The sequence below is a fragment of the Scyliorhinus torazame genome, chromosome 1 (assembly GCF_047496885.1).
Source record: "Scyliorhinus torazame isolate Kashiwa2021f chromosome 1, sScyTor2.1, whole genome shotgun sequence".
NCBI classification, from domain to species: Eukaryota; Metazoa; Chordata; class Chondrichthyes; order Carcharhiniformes; family Scyliorhinidae; genus Scyliorhinus; species Scyliorhinus torazame.
The window spans coordinates 259,212,297-259,230,553 of NC_092707.1; the positions used below are offsets into that span (position 1 = coordinate 259,212,297).

General features: G+C 45.7%; 1 protein-coding gene across 13 annotated transcripts in view; it reads right to left on the reverse strand.

Moving 5' to 3' along the window:
* Positions 1 to 18,257, reverse strand: part of syne1b (spectrin repeat containing, nuclear envelope 1b) — a 669,902-nt gene that overhangs the window by 301,664 nt on the left and 349,981 nt on the right. For all 13 annotated transcript variants that reach the window (XM_072505314.1, XM_072505250.1, XM_072505295.1 and 10 more), the window contains 7 exons: positions 17,471 to 17,733; positions 16,536 to 16,701; positions 14,706 to 14,861; positions 10,832 to 10,984; positions 8,102 to 8,284; positions 5,179 to 5,316; positions 4,860 to 5,045 (listed from right to left, as the gene is read on the reverse strand). In XM_072505314.1, the coding sequence (XP_072361415.1) occupies positions 4,860 to 5,045; positions 5,179 to 5,316; positions 8,102 to 8,284; positions 10,832 to 10,984; positions 14,706 to 14,861; positions 16,536 to 16,701; positions 17,471 to 17,733 (1,245 nt within the window). The remainder of the gene's footprint in view (positions 1 to 4,859; positions 5,046 to 5,178; positions 5,317 to 8,101; positions 8,285 to 10,831; positions 10,985 to 14,705; positions 14,862 to 16,535; positions 16,702 to 17,470; positions 17,734 to 18,257) is intronic.

Here is an 18,257-nt window from a genome sequence, read left to right on the forward strand (position 1 = left end):
AAATTCTGGCCGCTGGATGAAATCATTTAAAATTCTTGTTAATTGAAGGACTCAATTGACAATTAGCGAGTTGGTCACACCGCAGGTGAAAGTTACTGAGGGAGATAGAAAATGGGTGACCAAAAGACAGAGCAAGAGTAGGAAGGCAGTGCAGGTGTCCCCTGCGGTCATCTCCCTACAAAACAGATATACCGCTTTGGATACTGCTGAGGAAGATGGCTCACCAGGGGAAGGCAGCAGCAGCCAGGTTCATGGCACCATAGCTGGCTCTGCTGCGCAGCAGGGCAGGAAGAAGAATGGCAGGGCTATAGTGATAGGGGACTCAATCGTAAGGGGAATAGACAGGCGGTTCTGCGGACGCAATCAAAACTCCAGGATGGTATGTTGCCTCCCTGGTGCAAGGGTCAAGGATGTCTCAGAGCGGCTGCAGGACATTCTGGGGCGGGAGAGTGAACAGCCAGCTGTCGTGGTGCACATAGGCACCAACGATATAGGTAAAAAAACGGGACGAGGTCCTACAAGCTGAATTCAGGGAGTTAGGAGTTAAACTAAAAAGTAGGACCTCAAAGGTAGTAATCTCAGGATTGCTACCAGTGCCACGAGCTAGTCAGAGTAGGAATGTCAGGATAGATAGGATGAATGTGTGGCTCGAGAGATGGTGCAAGAGGGAGGGATTCAAATTCCTGGGGCATTGGAACCGGTTCTGGGAGAGGTGGGACCAGTACAAACCGGATGGTCTGCACCTGGGCAGGACTGGAACCGATGTCCTGGGGGGGGGGGGGGTGTTTTCTAGAGCTGTTGGGGAGGGTTTAAACTAATGTGGCAGGGGGATGGGAACCGATGCAGGGAGTCAGAAGGTAGTAAAACAGGGACAAAACCAAAAGGCAGTAAGGGGGAAAGTGTAAGGCAGAGGAGCCATAGTCAAAAATCAAAAAGGGCAACAGTACAAGGTACAGTGACTGAAGGGAGCTCAGTGAATAGGCCCAGTAATACTAAAAGAAATAAAACGGGAAGTAAAAACATAAATGGTAAGCAATGCGGCAGGTTGTTACATGAAGATATGGGTTCAACGACAAGGAAAATTAGAAGAAATGTCAAGAGGAAATATAACTTAGGAGAGGTTATGGATCGAGGTGTTAAGATTCAAAACAGAGGTATAAAAGCCAGCATAAGTGTACTTTACCTGAATGCTCGTAGCATTCGGAATAAGGTAAATGAGTTGATGGCGCAAATCATCGTGAATGACTATGATTTAGTGGCCATTACTGAAACATGGTTAAAGGATGGTCACGACTGGGAGTTAAATATCCGAGGGTATCAAACTATTCGGAAGGACAGAGTGGAGGGTAAGGGAGGTGGTGTAGCTCTGTTATTTAAGGATGACATCCGGGCAATAATAAGGGATGACATCGGTGCTATGGAGGATAAGGTTGAATCCATTTGGGTGGAAATCAGGAATAGTAAGGCGAAAAAGTCACTGATAGGAGTAGTCTATAGGCCACCAAATAGTAACATTATGGTGGGGCAGGCAATAAACAAAGAAATAACTGATGCATGTAGAAATGGTACAGAAGTTTTCACGGGGGATTTTAATTTACATGTCGATTAGTTTAACCAGGTCGGTCAAGGCAGCCTTGAGGAGGGGTTTATAGAATGTATCCGCGATAGTTTCCTAGAACAGTATGTAATGGAACCTACGAGGGAACAAGCGGTCCTAGATCTGGTCCTGTGTAATGAGACAGGATTGATTAATGATCTCATAGTTAGGGATCCTCTCGGGAGGAGCGATCACAATATGGTGGAATTTAAAATACAGATGGAGGGTGAGAAGGTAAAATCAAACACTAGTGTTTTGTGCTTAAACAAAGGAGATTACAATGGGATGAGAGAAGAACTAGCTCAGGTAGACTGGGAGCAAAGACTTTATGGTGAAACAGTTGAGGAACAGTGGAGAACCTTCCAAGCGATTTTTCACAGTGCTCAGCAACGTTTTATACCAACAAAAAGGAAGGATAGTAGAAAGAGGGAAAATCGACCGTGGATATCTAAGGAAATAAGGGAGAGTATCAAATTAAAGGAAAAAGCATACAAAGTGGCAAAGATTAGTGGGAGACTAGAGCACTGAGAAATCTTTAGGGGGCAACAGAAAGCTACTAAAAAAGCTATAAAGATGAGTAAGATAGATTATGAGAGTAAACTTGCTCAGAATATAAAAACAGATAGTAAAGGTTTCTACAAATATATAAAACAAAAAAGAATGGCTAAGATAAATATTGGTCCTTTAGACGCTGAGAAGGGAGATTTAATAATGAGAGATGAGGAAATGGCTGAGGTTTTTGAACAGGTTTTTTGGGTCGGTCTTCACAGTGGAAGACACAAATAACATGCCAGTGAAATGAGGCTATGACAGGTGAGGACCTTGAGATGATTGTTATCACTAAGGAGGTAGTGATGGGCACGCTAATGGGGCTAAAAGTAGACAAGTCTCCTGGCCCTAATGGAATGCATCCCAGAGTGCTAAAAGAGATGGCTAGGGAAATTGCAAATGCACTAGTGATGATTTACCAAAATTCACTGGACTCTGGGGTGGTCCCGGCAGATTGGAAATTAGCAAACGTGACACCACTGTTTAAAAAAGGAGGCAAGCAGAAAGCGGGTAATTATAGGCCAGTGAGCTTAACTTTGGTAGTAGCGAAGATGCTGGAATCTATCATCAAGGAAGAAATAGCGAGGCATCTGGATGGAAATTGTCCCATTGGGCAGACGCAGCATGGGTTCATAAAGGGCTGGTCGTGCCTAACTAATTTAGTGGCATTTTTTGAGGACATTACCAGTGCGGTAGATAACGGGGAGCCAATGGATGTGGTATATCTGGATTTCCAGAAAGTCTTTGACAAGGTGCCACACAAAAGGTTGCTGCATAAGATAAAGATGCATGGCATTAAGGGGAAAGTAGTAGCATGGATAGAGGATTGGTTATTTAATAGAAAGCAAAGAGTGGGGATTAATGGGTGTTTCTCTGGTTGGCAATCAGTAGCTAGTGGTGTCCCTCAGGGATCAGTGTTGGGCCCACAATTGTTCACAATTTACATAGATGATTTGGAGTTGGGGACCAAGGGCAATGTGTCCAAGTTTGCAGACGACACTAAGATGAGTGGTAAAGCAAAAAGTGCAGAGGATACTGGAAGTCTGCAGAGGGATTTGGATAGGTTAAGTGAATGGGCTAGGGTCTGGCAGATGGAATACAATGTTGACAAATGTGAGGTTATCCATTTTGGTAGGAATAACAACAAAGGGGATTATTATTTAAATGATAAAATATTAAAACATGCTGCTGTGCAGAGAGACCTGGGTGTGCTAGTGCATGAGTCGCAAAAAGTTGGTTTACAGGTGCAACAGGTGATTAAGAAGGCAAATGGAATGTTGTCCTTCATTGCTAGAGGGATGGAGTTTAAGACTAGGGAGGTTATGCTGCAATTGTATAAGGTGTTAGTGAGGCCACACCTGGAGTATTGTGTTCAGTTTTGGTCTCCTTACCTGTGAAAGGACGTACTGGCGCTGGAGGATGTGCAGGGGAGATTCACTAGGTTAATTCCAGAGCTGAAGGGGTTGGTTTACGAGGAGAGGTTGAGTAGACTGGGACTGTACTCTTTGGAATTTAGAAGGATGAGGGGGGATCTTATAGAAACATATAAAAGTTTGAAGGGAATAGATAGGATAGATGTAGGCAGGTTGTTTCCACTGTGGGTGAAAGCAGAACTAGGGGGCATAGCCTCAAAATAAAGGGAAGTAGATTTAAGACTGAGTTTAGGAGGAACTTCTTCACCCAAAGGGTTGTGAATCTATGGAATTCCTTGCCCAGTGAAGCAGTTCCGGCTCCTTCATTAAATGTTTTTAAGATAAAGATAGATAGTGTTTTGAAGAATAAAGGGATTGAGGGTTATGGTGTTCGGGCCGGAAAGTGGAGCAGAGTCCACAAAAGATCAGCCACGATCTCATTGAATGGTGGAGCAGGCTCGAGGGGCCAGATGGCCTACTCCTGCTCCTAGTTCTTATGTTTTTATGACAGTGAGCTGAACGTTTGGAATAGCTAAGCTTAGAAAATAGAGAGAGAGCGAGAGTAGAGGGAAAGAGAGAGCGAGCAACTTAGACACAACATTCCAGAGATTATGAGTTTAGAATGAAGCAACATCTGACCCAAGGTTAAGTCATTAGTGCCAGATGTGTTGAGCTGGGTGCCTACATGCAAGGCATGGTCGGAGGAGATCTGAAAGGAAAACTTTGCCGGAAATAATTGCGAGGTCCAAGAAATGTCAACTCTTATATGAATCTTTGACACAGTACTCGGACCAACTGGATAACCTTCCAATTTCCAGGCAGAATCTGTGACTTGAGTTATTGCGTTGTGGAAGGAAAGTTGAGTTAAGAATTTTGGGTTAAAGTATAAGCATCTGTGTTCATTGTACTTTTAGCAGCGTTAATGCAACTGATTATTTGAGATGGAGCATAGCTATTAGTATGCGTGTTCTTTGAGTTTTGTGCAGTAAAAATTCTTTTGAACCTACACCTTCATTCTTTTTGTATATACCTGGATTTTAAAAAATTCTAAAAAAATAACTAAGCACATTATCCATGTCTACTCAGACAATAGCAGTGTCCGTGAATCTGAACCAACTTTCTGATGGAAATACCAGTGTCTCAGCTCTCCTTTGGTGTCAATCAGCAACATTGCTGCATTGAGTGCTCCTTACTCTGTGGAGGCTGCATTCTGCCCCTGCTCAACTCACTGTAATTCTGCCAAATGTTTCAAGTAAGAATGGTTGGCGGATGCGCTTTAAATAAAGCAGCGACTGGTTTACCTTGGCGGCATCTTGGAGGCTTTGCAGGCGGGTTTGCATAAGTTGCTGGAACTCCTCTGTCTGTTGGCGGAGATTGCTGACACGTTGAGACATAGCAGATGTCTGATAGACTTCACTGACGCTGTCTAACTTCTCACTCATGGCCTGCAGGTCACTCTGCATTTCCTCAGATTCGCGCAGTGTGGCCTACAGAGGAAAATTAAGTCTTGGGTTGATATCGGGCCTTAAGGTTCCTGATAGAACATCATGAATTGCCGATAATTTAGCAGTCAATTGCTAACTTGTGTTCATATAGTTTAAACCAGCATTTGTGCACTACCTGGTAGGTGATCAGCTGGTCATTAAGCTGAGCCGCAGAGTGCCAGTTGATGGCACTATATCCAAGATTCTTCGCTTTGTCCAACCACTTCAGCACAAAGTCAAGCATTTCATGGAACTCCTCCAACTGTGAAGCTGCCTGAGATCATCAATGAGAAGAGACAAAAGATTAGGTTAAAACAACAGACGCAAAACACGCACACTAAAATACACGCCCATGTACTGACACAACATACATGCAAACGCTAAAACAACACACACACAAACCGACACACTACTAAAATAACATGCACACATACCGACAAAACACGTACACCAAAACAGCACACACACATACTGACACAACACACACACTAAAACACGCAGACACAACACACCCACACACTAAAACACGCACATATACTGACACAACATACACGCACACACTAAAATAACATGCACGCATACTGACCCAACACACACACGCACGCTAAAACAACAGGCATACATACCATCACAACACACCACTAAAACAACACACACACATACCGGCACAAACACACACACTAAAATAATGCGCACACATATCAAAACACACACAGATCAACACAACACATATGCACACAATAAAACAACACGCACACATACCAACACAACACACACTCACACACTAAAACAACAGTAAAACAATCCGCACACATACCAACACAACACAAATGTACACACAAAAACACACACACATACCAGCACACCCACACACTAAAACACGTACACACACCGACATAACAAACACACTAAAGCAACATGTACACATACTGACACAACACATATGCGCACACTAAAATAACACGCACACATACTGACACAACACACACACTAAAACAACATGCACACACACATACCGGCACATCACAAACACACACTGACACAACAAACATGCACACTAAAACATGTGCACACACATATCAACACAATACACGCACACACACAAAAACAACATAGTAAAATACACACTAAAATATGTACATATACTGACAAAACATAGACGCACACACGAAAATAACATGCACACAGCCCGACACAACACATACGCGCACACTAAAACAACACACACATACCGGCACAACACACACGAACACACTAAAACACACACACACTAAAATAATATGCACACATATCAACACAACACACACACATGAAAACACACACATACCAACACAACACATACCCACACACTAAAACACACACACACTAAAACAATATGCACACATACCAACACAACACAACACACATGTACACACAAAAACACATTCACATACCAGCATACACCCACACACTAAAACACTCACACATACCGACATCACAATCACACTAAAGAAACATGTACACATACTGACACAACAGATATGCGCATACTAAAATAACACGCACACATACCGATACAACACACACACTAAAACAACATGCAAACACACATACCGGCACAACACAAACACACTAAAACATGTGCACACATATATCAACACAATACACACGCACACAATAAAACAACATGCTGTAGCACATATACCAAAATAATATGCACACATATCACAACACATACCAACACACACTAAAACAATACGCATACATACCACAGCACACACATACTAAAACACATACCAACACAACACACATGCACACAATAAAACACACACACATACCAACACACTAAAACAACACACACATACCAACACAGCACACACCCACAGACTAAAACAATACATACACATCAAGACAATAATTACACACACACTAAAATAAGAGACAAGCATTCCAACAAAACACACACAACACATGCACACATCAACACACACATACACACAATCACACACACATGCACACACAGGCAGATACACACAAACACATGCAGATACACATACAGATATACATAGATATACACACACACACACACACACACACAGGTACACCTTGGAGGCTTTGCAGGCGAGTTCGCATAAGATGCCAGAACTCTTCTCTCTGTTGGCAGGATTGCTGACACGTTGAGACATAGCGGTTGTCTGATAGACATCACTGACACTGTTTGACTTCTCACTCATGGCCTGCAGGTCACTCTGCATTACACACACTCATGCACACACACACAAACACACAGAGATACACAGACACACACAGATATACACAAACCCCTGCACACACATACAGATACACTCACAGATATACACACTGACGCACACACAGATATACACACTCACACACAAACAGATATACACACACTCACACACACACGCACGCACACAGACACACACCAATACAACAGACAACAGTTTGTGGATCTGACTGGAGCATTTGTATACATGGTAACTGTCATAACCCCTACGAGGACCGTGGAGAAACCGTTGTCGATCTCCCCATGGGACCCGTGAAGTACGAGCTTCCCAGGTAGGGGGTGGAGGCCACCCAGCTGGAGGTCATTAAAGACCTACACATAAAAGCAGTCCAGGCAGGGCCCGGAGTTGTTGGTTGTCCCAACAAGGACTGGAGTAGGAGAGAGTTACAGCCGTGGGAAGAATATTGTACATAGTTCATTAAATCCTTGTTCCACTACCGCTGGCTTCCTCAAGTTACTAAAGTGACATTAACTACTTATGACTTTCTTTTCTGGGTTCTCCCACCAGAAGAAGTAATCTTTCTCTGTTTACCCAATTAAATCTTTTAATCATCTTAAATATCTCAATTGAATCATTTCTTAAAACTCCTACACTCGAGATAAGACAATCCCAGAGAGCCTTTGTAACTTCTACTCGTAATCCAACCCTTTAAGCTCCTTTAGAGGAGTGAGATAAGTAGAAATGGAGCGAGATAATGTCCTGAAATTATAGAATACATTTTGATGACATGAGGAGGGTGAATGTTGAGCTGTGTACACAGCTGCCATTGCTTACTTTGTTGAGTTTGGAGGCTCTGTACTCAGTCACCTTGAAGACCTGTTGATAGAGGCTGGACAGCTTTGTCATGTCATCAGTCAGACACTTGCTCTGTTGAGGGTTCTGCTCTGTGAAATCTTGCATTGTTGCGTCCAGTTCCACGAGCTTCACATTGCAGCTATCAAGTTTGTCCCAGAGTCTCTGCGAATACAAATCCCCTCACAATAAATTCATTCCTCTCTGTGATACAAGTTCCCCCGGGCCCAGTACGTAAACTTAGGGGGAGCACAGGAAGTCTATCGTGCATACCTCTTCAGTGCCAGCCGTGGCTCAACTATTAACACTCTTGCCTTCAAGTCAGATGTTTACGGGTTCAAGACCCACTCCACTCTTGGCTGACACTTCAGTGCAGTACTGAGCAGGTTCTGCACTGTCAGAGGTTCCCTCATGCAGGTAGAGACGTTAAACCGAGGGAGCCGTCTGCCCTCCTGAGTGGTCACGAAAGACCCCACTGTTTTGACAAAGAGCTGGGGTGTTCGCACTGCTACCCTGCCAGCATTTATCTTTCAACTAATGCCGCAAAAAAGATTAGCCAGGCATTATCTCATTATTGCTTGTGGGAGCTTGCTGCGTGCAAATTGGGTCTTGCATTTCCCTCATTACAACAGTGACAACGTTTTGAGAAGTACTTCCTCGGCTGTAAACCGCTTTGCGACACCCTGAGATCATGAACTGTGTTGTACTGATTCATGTTCTTGTTTTTACCATCACACATGAATAGTTCGGGCAGGGTTTTCACCCAGTTATCCCCTCAGTTAACAGGCATAAATCAAGTGTAGCCACAGACAGTCGCATGCGGCAAAGGTCAGAAAGCAGTGTCTTCTCCGGATGTCGGACCATCGATTAGCCAAGAGTCGTGTCAGAGCTGTGAGGGTGACAAATTAGAAATTGGGGCTGAGCAAGGAATAGCACCAAGAGGGGAGTGGCGTTGCGAGGAAAGAGAGAGTCTTGTCTAAGCTATGTGGTGAGTTTGAGCTGGACATTGGTGCTATCGACACCAAACGGTCAAGATCTCGTAGACGATTCTAAAATAAATGAGAGAAGCAATAGATGCTTCTTTGGAAAACTATTGCCTTTTCTTCATAGCATATCCTGAAATATTTACTCTTGATGGCTTGTGGAGCTTCAGACTGAACAAAGAGTGATGAAAGCAAAAACGCTGGAATCATTTAAGAACCAGTTGAATTCCTGCACTGGAGAATCTTTGTGTAATGATCTGAAATGGCACAAACAGCCTTTCTCACTGGAATTACCTGATGACCATGAATTCATCACTACTCGGGAACTCAAAAGAAAGGTTTCTCAATAGAAGGTTATTCTATAGAATGCTGAAACTTCCCAAATGTTTAACTATGGCTTTTAGAAAGGGAAAAATTGCAAGAGAGATATTCAAAATAAATGTTTTGTAAAACTGGGAACGTGCACTCTTGTCTCAGAGTCAGAGGGTCATAGGTTCAAGACCCATTCCAGAGACTTGAGCACGCAATCCATTCTGACACCTCCAGCACAGAGGGAGTGCTGCACTGTTGGAGGTGCTGTCTTTTGGTTAGACTGGATTTTACGCTCCCCTGCCAGTGTGTCTGAGGGAGACGCTGGCTCGGAAAATCCAGTGGGTGACCTTCTTGTTGTCTTCCCACCCCTGGCCTATCCCCCATGTTACGAAAGGGCAGCAGAGTACACGGGTGGCCTGCTCGAACTTGGGTCTATTAATAGCCACTTAATGGCCGTTATTTTATCTGCGCCAGGGGAGGCCTGCACCAAGCGGCTAGCATGACAGCCATTTCTCGGTGGGCTGGTGTTGGCTAAGCGGAAGACAACCTTCAGACGTCCCCTGTACCCTGCCCCCACCCCTCTCCCCACCCACCCCAGGTCACCCCTCCACCTTTAACTTCCTCCCCCTAGTCTCTCAAACCCAGCCCTCCACCCCACTCACCGCCTTTACGGCAGCCTGCCAGCCAGGCCCCGCCAATACCCGGGGACCTATCTTCAGTCCAGCCTCTATAACCTCCTTTCCTTTGGGTTCTGGCCAACGCTCGAACCTGCCGCTGTTGGGACTGGCCGGCAGACCTCTGTGGTGGGGCTTGCTCCCAGGATGGGGGCAGAAGTCTCGCACTTAGCCCAAGTGACACCTCCGCTGAGTGTAAAATGGCTGCGGGTCAGCCAGCTTTTGCATGCGTGGGCTCCTAACCGACCTTCCAGTTGTGAGGGGGGAAGACAGTCAGGGAACATGGTGCCCGATAATATCCAACCCTATGGTCTTATTTGGCTGTTGTGGTGACTAATGCAAACACTGTAGACCCCGTGGTCCTGTCAGGAGAACCAAATACAGGCCAGCAATCTTTCCGCAAACAACACCATCATGTAAAGTGCTTTCACTGAAAATTTGTGTGCAGAATGGCAGTGACTACTGTACGACCAACATACTCCCTCTACCTGGAACACTACAGTATTTTTCAGGGAGATCTGATAAGGCACCAAATAAAGTTATTTCCCTCCTTGCTCCTGTTTCAATCAAAAAAATGACAGTAAAGTCTCCTTGTGTAAGAGAGCAAGGCAAGGCGGGCTCCATGTGTAAACAGAATACAGATGCTATTCATTGTCAGATGCTGTGAACTCAAGGCTGTAAAATTGTCTTCTTGTGCCTCAAACATTGAACAGAATAGACTGGTCACCTTTTCGCTCCCTCACCTTATGCTCAATCTTGGCTTGTACAATGTCAGTTCCTTTCTCTTTCAGTTTTCTGGAAATGTCATTCAGTTCATCAGAGATCTGCTGCATCCTGCAGTTAAAGTCCAGGGTGACCGCCTGCATTTGCTGAACTTCTCCCTCTTTCATGTTCACCTAAAAGAAAAATGTGGTTACCGTGTTAACTGGATCTCGAGCCGGATGGCGAAGAACTGAAACTGGACAAGAATTATTTTCTTGATGGTGGTTTATTCACCCCCCCCACCCCCCCACACACACACACCCGAGGTGCCCACTAGTCACAGAATGTCTCAGGGGGTCAGCAGGAAAACACATCCCTGACCGTGAATGGAAGCTGGGCTGCGGCAATGGAAGCGCAGAACCCAAACCACTGGACGACCAGGGAACAGTGAATGCAAATCTTAGCCCACTAGGAATTGAACTTCGGCACAAGTGGGACCCAGGACCATAACTATTCAGTCACAATTCCTGCAACAGCCTCTCTTTATATGCCCATAAAATAGGCTAATTAACAACTAAATTAAATAAATTCGGAGGGTCACTGCAGATTCAATCGGCCAAATGGTCTCCTTCTGCACTGTAGGGACTCCATGGTTCTATTCTATGATTCTATCATGTGTTTATGTCTAACATTAACTGTACAATTAACACAACATTAACACAGCAAACATTATAATTGAAAGTCACAGCACACAGTCAACACGGTCTGAACTATTAGTCCTGTTCACAATTGAAAAGCTGGCAATTCCTTTCAAGGAGGTGTTTTGGGGGAAGGAGTGGCTCCATTTGGTTTAAAGGGGGATAAAAATCACATTATCTTGTTTCACCAAACACTTGCTTTGCCTGTCAAAGTCACGGAGTCCAACAGCACAGAAGGAAGACAGACGTCTGATTATGTCTTCATCTGTTGTTTCGACAGACACGTCCGATAACGGCACCAAACCACCCTCCAACCCCCAAATAGCCTCTTTCCCCATGAACTTTCAACATTTTCCTTTTCAACTATTTATCCAATTGCCTTCTGAAAGTTACGACTGAATCTGCTTCCACCACCCTTTCTGGCCCACATATTCCAAATTGTAAAAACTCGAAGCTTTAAATAAGTTCTAATTTCCCCAAATCTGTAGCGTCTGATTTTCTGTATCAATGTCCACGACAGTTTTGAATAATTTATTAAATCTCCCTTAACCTTCTCTGCTCTGACGAGAGCAATCCCAGTTTCCATAGTCTCTCAATGTAACCAAATTCCCTGAATACTGGTACTCATTCCAGGAAACCTCCTCGGCATGGTCTCCAAGGCTTTGACACCTTTTCTGAATTGTGGTGCCCAGAATGGGTCGCAATCCTCCAACTGAGGTCCAGCCAGCCAGACATTTATATAGGCTTGGCCTGACTTTATTGCTTTTGTAATCCATGCTTCAATTTATAAAGCCCAGAACATATGTTTTTTTAAACAACCTATCAACTTGCTCCTGCTCCCCTTCATCCTTTCAAAATTCATTGGAGATTGACATGAAACAAGTCTGTTTGGTTCTGTGCCAATGGGCAGCACAGGGGCATGGTAGTTAGCACTGCTGTCTCACAACACCAGGTACTCGGGTTCGATTCTAACCTTGGGTGACTGTCTGTGTGGAGTTTGCACTTTCTCCCTGTGTCTGGGTGGGTTTCCTCCGGTTTCCTTCCACAGTCCAAAGATGTGCAGATTAGGTGGATTGGCCATGATCAATTGCCCCTTCGTGTCCGAAGATGTGCAGGTTTGGTTACTGGGATAGGGCGGGGTGGACAGTGAAGGGCACTCGGGCACAGTGCTCTTTCGGAGGGTCGATGCAGACTCGATGGGCTGAATGGCCTCTTTCTACACTGTAGAGATTCTATGGATTCTATTAAATAATATTCGCTGTCACGCTGTTTTCCCCTTTTGTGCACTGAAGTCTAAGTGAAATATGATGCATTGGATGCTGCAATAAACAACATCCTGTTTGTCTCCAACCAATGGACAAAGCAGCCCATTTGATTGGCTCCCCACCGATAACCTTAAACATCCATTACCTCCACCATTGATTCACAGTGACAGCTATCTACAAGATGCACTGCAGCAACTCACCAAGGCCCCTTCGAAAATACCTTCTAAACCTACCACTGCTACAACCTAGAAGACAAATGCATGGGAACACCAACACCTGCAGCTTCCTCTCCAAGTCACACGTCATCCTGACTTAGAAATATATCACTGCTCCTTCACTGGGTCAAAATCCTGCACCTCCCTCCCTAACAGCACTGTGGGTGCACCTGCACCAGACGGACTACAGTGGTCCCAGAAGGTAGCTCACCATCACCTTCTCAAGGGAAATTAAGGATGGACAACAAAGGTTGGACTCATTAGCGATTCTCAAATCCCATGAATTATTTTTTTTTAAAGATAAGGCAGCTAGGACTACACACCTCTCTGCAGAGCGCAAATCCCAAGTAAATATCATACCCGTTTGTCCCAGCAGAAATGCATCTCTTCTCCCAAAGGGAATAATCCCGAGTGGGTCAATCAAGAAGTGGATGTAAGACACTTGAGTCTGGGAAACAGTAACCTTGGGACATTTATTTCTGCCGTCCTCTACAGGTGACGGCTGGAGAACTCAGCCAAGATCCCGAAGATAGAAAATTTGCCTTGACTCAGCTGGGAGAGAAACTGGCCTGCAGGTAAAGCTGAACTCTGGTGTTCACCCCAGATCTGTGTGACCTGCACCATCCATGGAGAAGAAGTGGACATTCAATCATGGGAAAATAAAAGAGGTTCTTATTTCAATTTGTTTCTTTTTTTAAAAAAGTGAATGTTTAAAATCAGAATTACAGGTAATGGCAAAGGTGAAGTGTTTTGATTGGATTAGAAGTCTTTTTTTTAATGATCTTGTGGTATGGGCGCCCCTAGATTTAAGTACCACAATTCTAACGAAAATTGTTTCCACCCAGAGAGCAGAAATTCCCGCCCGAGATCAACAGACCTTTCGCTTGTCCATCAAATTACCCATGGGCAGGGCCAGAAATTGTAATCTAAAGACCGGTGCGGCATGGTGGCTCAGTGGTTAGCACTGCTGTTTCACAGCGCCAGACACCCGCTTTCAATTCCAACCTCTGGTGAATGTGTGGCGTTTGCACGTTCTCCCCGTGTGTGTGTGGGTTTCCTCCGGCTGCTCTGGTTTCCTCTCACAGTCCAAAGATGTGCAGGTTTGGTGGATTGGCCATGCTAATTTGCCCCTAGGTGGGGTTACAGGGCTGGGGCAAGGGATTGTGCCTAAGTAGGGTGCTTTTTCAGAGGGTTGGTGCAGACCCGATGGGCTGATTGGTCTCCTTCTGCACAGTAGTGATTCTATGACTCTGAGTTATTCATTTTCTGTATAAAGAATACAAAAAGAAGTGAATCACTTTTTAAAATTCAATCATGGGATGTGGGTGTCACTGACCAGGTCAGCATTTATTGCCCATCCCTAATTGCCTTTGAGAAGGTGGGGCGGGGTGTGGGAAGGGGGGTTTTCTTCAGCCTCTACAGTGGGGGTGCTCTCGGAATGCTATTAATGGAGAGGGTTGAAGGACCTTTACACAGAGAATGGCAATATACATCCAAGTTGGTGTGAAAGTGGGACTTGGAGTTGATGGTGCTCAGATGTGGCCACCTACTTGCTTTGCTAGAAGGGATTTGGGTGGTCTTGTCATCGACTTCAAGGCAAATCGCCGCAGTGTCTCCTGCAGATGGAATACACAGCAGTCGCAGTACACTGCTCGTGGAGAAAGTAGGTAGATTGGTGATGGTGGATGGGCTGCCTGACAAACGTGGGTCGCGGAGAAAGTGAGCACAGATATTTACCTGTTCCTCAATGGCTCCGAGGGCCAATGTGACCTCAGCCAGCTGTTCGGAGAGCTCAGAGGGCAGAATGGTGTAGAGCTCCAGGTACTTATCGCGCTGTCGGTTTCCTAGTCGTTCCACTGTCTGGTGCCGAGCAGCTACCTCAGTGTGCAGTTCCTAAACACAAGAGATTGTATCACAGCGAGAGAAAGACATCCCAATTCCGCTTATTGAAAAGAACACAATCAGCAAAGACAACGGAGGAGTTTACAAATGAGTATGGCCTCAAACGGGACCTTGGATTCATGTCACATTACATTCACCCTCCACCATCTGGCCTGGGCTTGCAAAATCCTACCAACTGTCCTGGTTTGAGACAATTCACGTCTCTTCAACCTGTGATTATCTTCTCTCTGTATCTGTAAAGACTTAATTACCTGCAAATGCTCGCATTCAAAGTATCATATTGCATCTTTGACTTTGTCTATATAAATGTTTCTGGAGCCCACCTCTTCATTCACCTGAGGAAGGAGCAGCGCTCCGAAAGCTAGTGACATCGAAACAAACCTGTTGGACTTTAACCTGGTGTTGTAAGACTTCTTACTGCGCTCACCCCAGTCCAACGCCGGGATCTCCACATCAAACTCCACAAGGACAGTGGCCCGGGGTCGGGATCAAACCTGGGTCCTCAGCGCCGTGAGGCGGCAGCGCTAACGACTGCACCACCGTGCCGCCCTAGATTTCGCGAGGTGTTGCAAGTCAAGTAGATCCCGGGAATGGGGTCTCCCGGCTTTTATCGGCCACTCTGCACCGTGGCGAGCTGTTTATCAAGCGCAGTGTGGCCACTGGATTGCACCCATAGGAGCAGAGGTGGGCCATTCAGCCATTCAATGAGATCATGACTGATCTGATGTGATAATCCTCAACTCCACTTTCCCGCCTTATCTCCAGGATCTTCGATTCCCTTGATGACTAAAAATCTGTCAGTCACAGCCTTGAGAGATAATATTGGACAGGTTCTGTAGAATATGTAGGGATTGGGCTGTGGGGGTGGGGTGCCTGGTGAGTGGCTAGGGTGGAGATGGTGAGTCTCCCTGGCGGACTTTCTGTTTTGCATTCTGTCCAGTCAATATTTAATGCCCAATTACTAAAAGCAAAATTCTGCTGCTGTGTCTGTTCAGCTGCCACCAATACTGCCCGTTAGGTGTCACCCTTGTTCCAATAGACCTCTTGCCTCTGAGTCAGAAGGTGATGGGTTCAAGGTTTATACTGGGGGTTAAGCATAATGTGCGGGCTGACACCGCAGTGTAGGACAGAGGGAGTGCTACGCTGCCTAATGAGTTATTGAGCTGAGGAAAAGTATCCCATTGCACTTTTGAAGAAAAACAGGTGTTTTGCCCTGGCCTCCTGGCCAATATTTACCCTTCAGCCGGAATCATGAAGACCAGTTATCAGGCCACTATCACAGCACTGTTTGTGGTATCTTGCTGCGCGCAAGCTGGCTGCCGTGTTTCATAGAGTTACAGCAGCACAGAAGGAGGCCATTCGGCCCATACTGCCTCTATGTAGCCCCGCATTCAGTCCCCCCGTTCAATCCTTGTCTTCCTGCACAGTAAGCTCCGTCAAGTGCCCATCCAATTTCCTTTAGGAATCATTTATCATTTCTGCTTCCGTCGCCCTCGTCGGCAGTGAGTTCCAGGTTATTAACGGTCATTTCCTACCACAACACTTCAAAAGTAAGTTAACCAGCTACAAAGTGCTTTGGGAGATCTTAAGGTCGTGAAAGATGCTGTATAAATGTACATCTTTTGTTTTCTATTAGCCAGCAGCCAATCCCTCTCGGGTAAATACCTTTAATTCCCGAAGCTCTGTCACTGCATCGGAGGTGGGGTTCAGCAGATACTCTCTTGTCTCATGGAGCCACTGTTTGATGACGTTTAACTCACTCTCCACCTCCTCCCGCTCTTTCAGCTCCTGTTGGACCATTTTCCTGCTCTTTCGTATCTTCTGTCGCACACTACAATTGGAGAAAAGACACTTTCCTCAGTATTCATCTTAACCACACCTTGCGAGGAAATTGGACTCATGGAACAAAATGCATTGGGCGGGATTCTCCGTCCAGCCAGACCCGTTTTCTGATGTGGCAAGCCTCTGCCGGCAGCGGGATCCTCCGTCCCGGAAGCCGGCCAATGGGGTTTCCCATTGTGGCTACCCTCACGCCGTCGGGAAATCCACCACCGTGAGTGCGCTGCCGGCGAAACAAAGGATCCCGCCGATAGCGAATCCCTCCGATTGGAGTGTTTTAAAAAATTTGACGAGGTTCAAATAGGATTATGCGAGCACAACTCTCATCAGGAAATGTTTCACCATCATTTGATAGGTTTGTCCATTGGACGAAGCGTCTGAGGCTCTGACCCAGCCATGATTGAATGGTGGAGCAGACTCGATGGGCTGAGTGGCCTAATTCTGCTCCTATGTCTGATGGTCTTATGGAGTCAGAGTGGAGGAAAAAGCCCGAGAATGAATTGGTGACTCCAATGGGGTAGGAATGTTGGATCTTTTGGGTGGGTGGACCCTAGTTGGCCCTTTTTGTAATTATCTGTCAAAGCCACCTGGACGCCAAACATTTCCTGAAGCACGACCTGCTTTTTGATGTTCTCCTCACTCAGGAAGCCCTTTTACCGCAACTCCCCCGTGAGCAAATCATTCATTTTCCCACATACTCAAGGGACGTAGATGCCTCATTTCCAAAGGGTGGACACCAGCCACCCATCCAATCCACTTACTTGTCATATCTGTCCTGCATGGCCTTGATCTCGTGCATTACAGGCAGGTCCTCGACGGAGGTGGAAGGCATGGCCACATCCCGGAGCATGTTCAGCGCTTGTTGTCGGAGCACGGTCAGGGTGGATTGCTCGCCTTCCACTTCCTGCGCAAAGGCATCGTGGTATTCCAAAAGCTCCAGCAGTTCAGTCTTCCTCGCCTTTTCGACCGAGCTGTCGGGGAGACGATCCTGCAACTGGTCCACCACGACGGTGGTTGTCTCGATCTGCAGACCAAAGTCAACCCCAAGCCAGGGGGGAATAAAGTAACTAACATGAAACCAACTTATCTGACCAACAGAAAACAATAGGCTGAATACATACCTACCCTCCGTCCCCCGCCTCACCACATTTCTGAAAATGAGTGAGGGTCAGAGGGAGAAGAGGAGATCAGGGCAGGGCCATTCAGCCCCTCAAGCCTGTTTCGCCATTCAGTGACATCAGGGACAATCTATGTCTTACCTCCATCTCCCCACCTTGCAGAATTCCTACGATGGGAGTTACAAGGCTGGAGGGGGTGAGATCCTTGAGGTTTTCTGGTTACTCATCAAAGTAATTAGATCTTGATTCCAAATTCATGCAAAACAGAAAGCTTTGGAACAGCCATAGAACAAAATGCTAAAAGAGGATTGTAATTGAATTACATAGGGACGTTACACAGGGATTCTGTGCAAACAGCGATGATGAAAGTTGTGTTCCCATGCCAACCCTCGTTATTCACTGACCTTGTTCCCATTCCCGAGTGAAGAGT